The sequence below is a fragment of the Manihot esculenta genome, chromosome 1, assembly GCF_001659605.2.
Source record: "Manihot esculenta cultivar AM560-2 chromosome 1, M.esculenta_v8, whole genome shotgun sequence".
Classification (NCBI taxonomy): domain Eukaryota; kingdom Viridiplantae; phylum Streptophyta; class Magnoliopsida; order Malpighiales; family Euphorbiaceae; genus Manihot; species Manihot esculenta.
This window is the reverse complement of record NC_035161.2, coordinates 14596183-14606780: the sequence shown is the minus strand read 5'-3', so window position 1 is coordinate 14606780 and position 10598 is coordinate 14596183. Positions and strand designations below refer to the sequence as shown.

At 29.1% G+C, this 10598-nt stretch overlaps 1 protein-coding gene across 1 annotated transcript; it reads right to left on the bottom strand.

Moving 5' to 3' along the window:
• Positions 1-8555: 8555 nt before the first annotated feature.
• Positions 8556-9395, bottom strand: LOC122723371 (uncharacterized mitochondrial protein AtMg00810-like). The gene has a single exon (XM_043955493.1). It carries the CDS (start codon positions 9393-9395, stop codon positions 8556-8558), a length of 840 nt encoding a protein of 279 aa, XP_043811428.1.
• Between the last annotated feature and the right edge of the window lie 1203 nt (positions 9396-10598).

Here is a 10598-nt window from a genome sequence, read left to right as displayed (position 1 = left end):
GTCTTTCCTTGCATGGATAAGTCAGAGAAGAGCTTTCTTGTGCAGTAAGTCGCTCGTACTGATTTCTAGATTTCATATTAATTGATTCAGGCAATCTGGGTTTTCATTGTTTTTAATGATCTTGATGTTTGGCAGATTTGTTTGGAGATTTGCTTTGAACCTAGTACCACTTCTTGTGGACACAGGTAAACGAAAAGTTTATTTGTCATATATTTATTCATATGACAATATTATTTGTCACAAATTATATGATAATAAAAGTAATTTTGGAGCATCACAAGACAAAAATAATAATTTTTTTGATGTACATAGGTAGGCATAATAAATATTTTTTATTATTTTAATAATAAAAATTTAGATAAACTGCATGAACATTTTTTTTGGAAAAAAAATATTTAAAACTATAAAATTGATATATGTGGTAGTGGAAATTATGATAAAAATAACAATTATTTTAAAAGTAATCAATTATCTTGGAAAATATTTTAAAATAAAGATAAAATGTGTTTTATAATAATTTTTTTATTAATTTTAAATTTTTTTTATTTTTTTATTTAACTATCAACAATAATTTCACATTTAATAAATTAAATCTCTATTTATCTATAAAAAATAGTTTATATTTTAAAAATATTTTTAATAAGATAATTTATTTTTATTAGTTAATTTAAATATTAAAAATAAGATATATTAATAAATTTATATATAAAAACTTATTAAGATTTTTAAAATTTGAACCCGTTAAGAAAAATCAATTTCTTTAAAATAATTTAATTTTAAAAAATATTTTTCATTAAATTTTTAAATATTCAAATATTAAAAAATATTTTCTATAAAATAAAAAATCCTAAATTATAAATTTTTTTCATACTTAAATATAGTGTGTAAATTTCATTAAATATATAAAGTCAATGACATAAAAAATATAAATATAAGCTTTTAATCAACTTTTAAGACATAAAAGTTTAAAAGTAGTCACAACTACTTCATTGATAAGAATATAAAAATCTTAATTTACTGATGATCTCTTCTTGATTCTTTTTATCATTAGGCAGAAAATAAAATATTATTAGAAATAGATCACATCAGTATTAAGAAAATATTATATTATACATAAGTAAAATGAATAAATTGAATTTATATTATATTCATTATATTTGAATCAATTTAAATTAAGATTAATTCATAATATATCAATTATAAAATAAGTTAATTGAGTTATTTAGTTTTATTGTAACTTTAATTTAATTTAATTAAAATTAACTTATATCAATCGTATGTAACTCAATTGAATTAAAATTAATTTATCTTCTGTCCACTATATTTTATATAATTAACTCATATTCCTATTTCAAAAAAAAAAAATCTCATATTCACTAGATAAATAATGTCTAATAGATAAGAGAGAATTTTAAATTGTACATTGACTTGAAAAACTATGCATAAAAGTATAAATTTAACTTGTGAAATTACATATATATCTCTATTAATTCATATCATGGATCCATTTGATTCTCAAGTTTTTTCTAAAAAGAAACTGTGACTTTAATTTATTGATTAAGAGGGAATTAAAAAATAAAGTTGCCAGCTCTTAAATTTCTACTTAAAAATTTAGTCTTCTATAGTAATCTCCTCTATACACCATTGAAAATTTAGTCTTGTATAGTGATATTTTCTATACACCATTGAAAATTTTATGAAAAGTCATTTAATTTCCAATCAAATAAAATAATTCATCTGACCTTTTAAGCTAATATATAATAGTTATTTAAATTCATAAATTTTTAAAAATAGCTATTTAATCCAAAAACAGTAATACTGTTAACTTTCTGTTTATGAATTAAAAATTAAACATTTAAACCCCTAATCGAATACTTTTTTTTTAAATGAAATATTATTAAATAAATATTTCCATAGGTTCAATTGTATTACTAAGACTAATAAAATAATTTAACAAATTAAAATATAATATTTAAAATAATAATTTATAAGACTGTATTATCAAGGAAAGTATATATATATATATATATATATATATATATTTCATGGTTACAATATAGCTTATTTTAATAATAAATATTTTAATTTTAAATTTAGTGTTTCAAAATTTTTAACTTAGGTCTCAATTTTAAATTATGATATCAAATTTAAATTTTATATTCTAATTCAAAATTAAAAGATTAATTTTGATTTTAAATTGAAATTACGGATAGTTAAATTTTTTCTAATCAACAAAATAATTAGTTAAATTATTTATTAATTTTTTATTTTTTCAATTGGTTCAGATTTAATACTTTAAGTTTCAGAATATTCAATTAATTTAATTGAATTAGGTGTAAATTCGAATTTATTTAAGTATCCGACCAACAAATTAAAAAATATGAAAGATAGTGTATTAAATGGATTATAACAAGAGAACATTTGCACTCCGAGGCTTATCCTGGTGGAAAGTGCATCCTTGTAGCCTTGAGAGGTCTAAGGTTCGACTCCCCCAACCCCTATTTCAAAAAAAAAAAAAAAAAAAAAACAAGAGAACACTTTGAAAAAATAAAGATATTTAAACTATAATCACCCTAATAATTATAATACAAATCATATTTAAAATATATATATAATGGGTTATAAAATTAATGTTTAAATTCAATTAAATAAATAAAATCAATGGCAAAAAGAAAATATAATGCCCTTAACTAACGTTTAAGACATAAAAATTATTAATTGATAAAAATATATAAAAGCCTTAATTTATTAATTTTCTCTTCTTGATTCATTTTATCATTGTATAACAAATAAAATGTTATTAGAAATAGATGACATAACCAAAAAATATTAAAAATACAGATTTCAATATTAAATTAATTTATAAAAAAACTGTTAATAAAATTTAAGGTGAAAAATCAATAAAAAAAATCTTATGCACTTTTTATAGAAATAAAATTATTTTTTCAGTCCAATTATTAGCATTTTAATTCATAATATTGGCATTTTATTTTGATGAGATTTTGTTAAATGTTGATTATCAGATACTTATTGACAAATTTTTATTTTGCTCGAATTGACTATTTCAATATTTGGATTCAATTTTTTCAACATAAATAAAAAAATTTTAATTCTCAATTTTTATTTGATTTTAATATATATATTTTTTTAAATTTGACGTCCAATCATATTAAGACCATCATCCTCTCTTATATATGTAAATCCCCTATTAAATATAAAAAACAATTAAATAATTCCATATTTATCATATTAATATTTTCTAATAAATAATAATTTAGTACTCAATTATAAATTAATTACTTATCGAATACTTTTTATTAAATAAAATATTATTAAATAAATATTTCTATAGTTTGAATTGTATTACTAAGACTAATAAAATAATTTAATAAATTAAAATATAATATTTAAAATAATAATTTATAAGACTGCATGGAAAGTATATATATATATATATATTTCATGGTTACAATATAGCTTATTTTAATAATAAATATTTTAATTTTAGATTTAGTGTTTCAAAATTTTTAACTTAAATATAATGATGGTATCAATTTTAAATTATGATATCAATTTTAAATTTTATATTCCCAATTTAAAATTAATAGATTAATTTTGATTTTAAATTGAAATTACGGATAGTTAATTTTTTTTCTAATCAACAAAATAATTAGTTAAATTATTTATTAATTTTTTATTTTTTCAATTGGTTTAGTTTTAATACTTTAAATTTCAGAATATTCAATTAATTTAATTGAATTAGGTGTAAATTTTAATTTATTTAATTACCCGACCAACAAATTAAAAAATAAAAAATATTATTTATTAAATAGATTATAACAAGAGAACAATTTAAAAAAAATAAAGATATTTGCACTAATATAATCACCCTAATATTTATAATACAAATCATATTTAAAATATATAAACAATGGGTTATAAAAATAATGTTTAAATTCCATTAAATATATAAAATCAATGGTAAAAAATATATATATATAATGCCCTTAACCAACTTTTAATATATAAAAATTAAAAGTAATTAACTTATAACTATTTCATTGATAAAAATATAAAAGTTTTAATTTATTGATTTTTTCATCTTGATTTATTTTATCATTATATAGAAAATAAAATGTTATTAGAAATAGATAACATAACCATTAAGAAAATATTAAAAATTCTGCTATCAATATTAAATTAATTTATAGAAAAACTCTTAATAAAATTTAAGGTGAAAAATCAATGAAAAACTAAAACTATTATCTAAAATATATATTACGTACTTTTCATAAAAATAAAACTATTTTTTGATCCATTTATTAGCGTCTTAATTCATAACATTGGCATTTTATTTTGATGAGATTATGTTAAATGTTGATTATCAGATACTTATTGACAAATTTTTATTTTGCTCGAATTGACCATTTCAATATTTAGATTCAATTTTTTCAACATGTATAAAAAAATTTTAATTCTCGATTTTTATTTGATTTTAACTTAAAATTTGACTTAATTCAATATTATCATATTAATATTTTTTAATAAATAATAATGAAATAATTTAATATTTATCGTATTAATATTTTCTAATAAATAATAATTTAGTACTAATTATAAATTAATTACTTATCGAATACTTTTTATTAAATAAGTTTTTTCATAGGTTCAATTTATTGACCAAGGGAGTGATAAGGATGTATTCACCCCTTGGAGTAATAAGGCTGACTACAGGACTTGAGCCTGGAGAGATAAGGTTGGTAATTGATTCTGCTGATTTTCAGTAATTTAGAGTTCTACGAGTTATACGTTCTGTTACATATGGTAGTCTAACAATATATTGTGCCGTACTTCTAGCTATTTAGTTATTTTTGTAATCTATTTAAACAGAGTCCGGCGTAGAGAGTCCGGCGTTACGAGGGTGAGGTCTTGGGACAAATCCTGCCCGGCGGTTGTGAGGCCAATGGGATGGATCACGGGAGGGTCGGACTTCAGGCTCTGGGTCGTGTGGGCTCGGGAGATGGGAGAGGGACCCCCGTGACATAAAAGGCGCCGCTCTGGGTCGTGTGGGCTCGGGAGATGGGAGAGGGACCCCCGTGACATAAAAGGCGCCTTTTTATGTCACGGGTGTCCCTCTCCCATCTCCCGAGCTCTATTCATTTATTCCTCAATAATAAACAGAGGCATAGTACTCTGTTTAAATAGATTACAAAAATAACTAAATAGCTAGAAGTACGGCACAATATATTGTTAGACTACCATATGTAACAGAACGTATAACTCGTAGAACTCTAAATTACTGAAAATCAGCAGAATCAATTACCAACCTTATCTCTCCAGGCTCAAGTCCTGTAGTCAGCCTTATTACTCCAAGGGGTGAACACATCCTTATCATGTAATAGCCCGGCCCTTTCACCGGCACTGTTACCGTTCACGGCCCAGGGCTATCCCTCGCTTGGCCTCGTGCCACCTCGTGCCACCTCGGGCTTTCCACTGGCGTCGTGAACAGCTTTTTAACATCCATTCACCCTCACGGGTTCCTGGCAGGATTTGTCCCCTTGGGTTCTTGCATCGCATCCTTCCCCAAGTGGATTTGGCCCAAATTTCCCTTTGGAAATTAGGTCGCCTCCCCCACTACTCGAACCCTTGACCTCCCACTTTAAGGGAATAGTCTGGTGAGAGTGAGTACCAATTGTTCCTCAAGTCCGTGCGGCACTTGACTTGAACACCTTCAAGCCAAGTCAGCCTTCAGAATCAGCCAATCATCCTGTGAATATGAATACCTTGATTAGTCAAGCTTATCTAAGCGAACTATGAAGCCAATAGGCATCATACAATCAGAAACCTCACAGTAGGCACAAGATATGAGAACTGAACATGAGAATTCATGAACAGGCTACTTATTTTATTCCAAGGGCAAAATAGTAATTACACATTATCATCAATACCATCGTTACAATAATTCTCACCTCCCTTGTAGACAGGGGGGACGGTCTACAAGGTGTGAAGGCACAACTCAGGATCTCCGTAGGCCTACGGTAGCCAACTGGGCCCAGCCCCAGCTGGTGGCCAACTAGTCACTCCCCCCTAAAGAGCCTTAAGAACAACTTGGCTTGTGGCAGGAGGAGACATCAATATGTCTCAGATGACACATGCCCCTAAATAAATAATCTAATGAGAATTTCAGATATCTGACACGGCTCTTTGCTTACTAATATTTTATACTAATTTATCCCAATATTATTTTCCCAAATCTCTACTGTTGGAAAATTACAGTTTTGGTCCCTGAGATTCTAAGACCCTAACACTCTCCCCCACTTAAACGGTCGACGTCCTCGTTGACTGAGCTTGACGAAGGTCTTCAATCTTCTGCTTGGACACTTGATTTTTTTATAACACATGGAGTTGCTGTCATAGGTTCTCTTGTATGTTGCTTGCACCAACAATTTATATTTGATCGAACACTTGGTCTTGGATGATCTGTCCTTTGGTGTCACATCTTCCGCAAATATGTTTGGAGGTTGGTACTTCAATCCTTGTGTGAAATTATGCAATGAACTCTGTTGACTGTTAGTGTTTGAGTGACGACTATGTGTGTGAAATCTCCATTTCATGATGTTCTCCTCTCATCCACCCGCACGGCGCCATGACCGATCTGTCCCGCTGGATTTGATGTTGATTTACCCTGTTTCCTCTTTCACACGTCCCACTGTGCATATTCTTTAAGTGTTGATAGTCTTCCTTCTTTATATCTGTAATAGTCTCATGAGTAATATCATTAATCTCCTTAGTAATGTCAGTCTTCCTTCTTTATATCTGTAATAGTCTCATAAGAAATATCATTAGTCTCCTAAGACAATAATTACTCAAGCACGTTATCCAAAAACAAATAGCAACACTATTTTAACTCAACAATAATGAATTGATAAGAGAGACTCCCTTTGTTCTGCCAATGGCAACACCATAGCCATTGTCTCGAGTTACACGTATGTTATTTAGTCCTCTTTGACGTTCTTCTCTGTTGGCGCCTTTCTTTTCGTCTTCGTTGGTCTCATAGGTTCTATGCCTTATTCAACACCTGACCGAAACCCAACTGAATTCTAACAAATCCATGTTATACGCCATTTCCTTGCTTATAAATAGCTACATAGTGAATATGGTCAATATCGGTTAGTTCAAATTTTCTCGAGTCCCTCACACGGGGAACTTGACTAAAAGCTGTCAAATATCCAAGAATGATTTATGTAATGAAACGTGTCAAGAAATTTAGGAAACATTGTACAAGATTAGAGGTTGAGGGGTCCTTCACATTACCATTTGATAACTCCGAGTTACCTTTAGGACTCCACCTAAGATTATAACTTAGGACACCGCACTCCTGTTGTTTGGCTCCGAGGTCATATCTTGTGTTTTCCTCTAATTACCTTCCATTTGTACTTTATTATTCATCGTGTGATTTCTTAGCTTCATCACAACTGCGGTTTTCCATTGACACTTGATGCATTTGTAGCTCCTTTGACAATTTCCATAGGTACCGCCCCGAGGAGAAATCAAACTTTAATTGGCAAGATGATACTCCTATCTTCTGCCTCCCCCAATTGTTGCTTTTAACTCTTTGAAGAGTAGACACATTTTTTCCCCATCATGATTGCTTTGTCACTGGCATCCACCATTCCATACTCTTTTATTCTTAATCGCCTCTCACCCCTTCGCAGAACTTTTCTACGCTGGCATTCTTGAATTCTTCTTGTGCTTGATTTACCCATGAATAATGGGAGCGTTCTCTTCTCTATTTATCTAAGGGGCACAAACTCGATTTGAAACCGTCAGAAAACATGTTATGTTATTACCTTCAAGTACTATAATTTTATCAAGTAGGTCACAAAAACCTTGATTTCTCACCACACAAAGACATGCAAAACCATTGGTCTTATATATATATTACAAGAAGTTTAAGAGGTACTTATACCGATCCCACTCCTAGGATTCCGCACTTGTTCTGCTTCTCGATTCGCTTTGTTTTAGATAGAAAACCCTGCCTCTGATTGCCATTGTATAACACCATTCTTCCTTCTGTAATGTCAGTAACCCAAGCTCTCTCTTGGTATAGGAATTTCACTTTAGCACCAATACCACTTTATTGCCAAATATGCAAACCACAAGGAAACGACTTTGTGCACCAGTTAAGTATCAAACTTATGTTGGTTTACAAAAGGAAATTATAATGGGAAAATAATAAATTTACTCAGAAACTAGCAATACCAAAGTTCAGTCGTCCACATTGATAATCAATGTTAAACTTACTTTTGATCCACTTAACAAGAGAATAGGAAAAAAAGGTGAAAGAGATTTTATAAAAATGAATTAATTCATGTATTCCTCAATAATAAACAGAGGCATAGTACTCTGTTTAAATAGATTACAAAAATAACTAAATAGCTAGAAGTACGACACAATATATTGTTAGACTACCATATGTAACAGAACGTATAACTCGTAGAACTCTAAATTACTGAAAATCAGCAGAATCAATTACCAACCTTATCTCTCTAGGCTCAAGTCCTGTAGTCAGCCTTATTACTCCAAGGGGTGAACACATCCTTATCACTCCCTTGGTCAATATCCCCCCTCAAACTATGCCGAGGTTGGAGACATAGTTTGTGTCGAAAGAACGCAAGACGAGCCTTAGGAACTGATTTAGTGAATACATCAGCTAGTTGACAAGTGGAAGGAATATGTTGAGTAATAAGAGCCCCTTGAGCTACCCGCTCTCTTACATAGTGGTAATCCAACGCAATATGTTTACTTCGAGCGTGAAATACTGGATTGACTGTGAGGAATAGAGCACTGACATTGTCTGCAAAAAGTTTCGGTGGGTGTGGAGGAAAAATCCGAAGATCAGATAGAATATATCCAAGCCATGTAAGCTCAGCTGTTGTATGAGCCATGGCACGGTACTCAGCCTCTGTACTGAACCAAGCAACTGTGGACTGCTTCTTCGCACACCAGGAAATGATATTCGAGCCTAGGAACGTGCAATAGCCTGTAGTTGACCGTCGCGTCGTCGGACAGCCTGCCCAATCTGCATCAGAAAAGGCAGAAAGAGCAAGTGTAGTATCGGAACGAAGATTGAGACCATAATGTATCGTGCCCTTTAAATAACGCAAGATGCGATGAACATATTTCAGATGAGCATGAGTAGGTGAATGCATGAATTGGGACACAAAATTTACACTAAAAGACAAGTCAGGTCTGGTTAAAGTGAGGTATTGCAAGGACCCGACAATGCCCCGAAAAGATGTTGGATCGGAAAGTGGTTCAGAATCAATTACCAACCTTATCTCTCCAGGCTCAAGTCCTATAGTCAGCCTTATTACTCCAAGGGGTGAACACATCCTTATCACTCCCTTGGTCAATACAATTGTATTACTAAGACTAATAAAATAATTTAAAAAATTAAAATATAATATTTAAAACAATAATTTATAAAACTACATTATCAAGTAAAGTATATATATATATATTTCATGGTTATAATATAGCTTATTTTAATAATAAATATTTTAATTTCAGATTTAGTGTTTCAAAATTTTTAACTTAAATATAATGATGGTCTCAATTTTAAATTATGATGTCAAATTTAAATTTTGTATTCCCAATTTAAAATTAAAAGATTAATTTTGATTTTCAATTGAAATTACGAATAATTATTTTTTTCTAATCAGCAAAATAATTAGTTCAATTATTTATTAATTTTTTATTTTTTCAATTGGTTCAGTTTTAATTTTTAAATTTCAGAATATTTAATTAATTTAATTAAATTAGGTATAAATTCGAATTTATTTACATATCCGACCAACAAATTAGAAAGTAGGAAAGATAGTATATTAAATGGGTTATAATAAGAGAACACTTCAAAAAATAAAACAACTTGCACTAATATAATCACTCTATGTCTGTTTTCTCATTTGAGCTTTCTATGATTCAGTCATTACAGCTTAAAGATATTAACATACTATTACTGGTCGTTCTTATTTTAACTCTGTCTTTAGATGTATAACTCTATATGAATGCAACTTGGACCTTTAAACACAACTTTTAGTGCTCTACCTATAAGCAAATTGTGTGTTAAACGGCTATGGATAAGCTAGCACCTCCCCTGAAGCTAATTACTCTAACTTAAGAATGGTACAATTTAAATCTAATAATTGCTCTATTTCTATCTATAGGTTTTGGAATGTGACAACTCTCCCCTCCTTTTAGAAAAAAAAAATTGTCCTCGAAATTTACCTATCATAAATAACTGGGGGTGTTGCTGTCTCATTAATTCCTCACTTTCCCATGTAACTTCCTCTGTTTTGTAGTTTCTCCAAAGAATCTTCGCTAGTGGAATCTTCTTATTCCTCAACTCCTTTATTTCTCGTGCTAAAATCTTCACTAGTTCCTCCTCATAAGTTAAATCAGGTTGAATATCAATTGTCTCAGAAGAAATGACATGAGAAGTATCAGATATGTATCTTCTCAGTATGGATACATGGAAGACATTATGTATCTTATATAATTCTGGAGATAATGCTAATCTGTAGGCTACTGGACCT

Excerpts from the sequence above, each read along its gene's own strand:
- LOC122723371 (XM_043955493.1), bottom strand. The coding sequence starts at position 9,395 with ATGTGTTCACCCCTTGGAGTAATAAGGCTGACTATAGGACTTGAGCCT.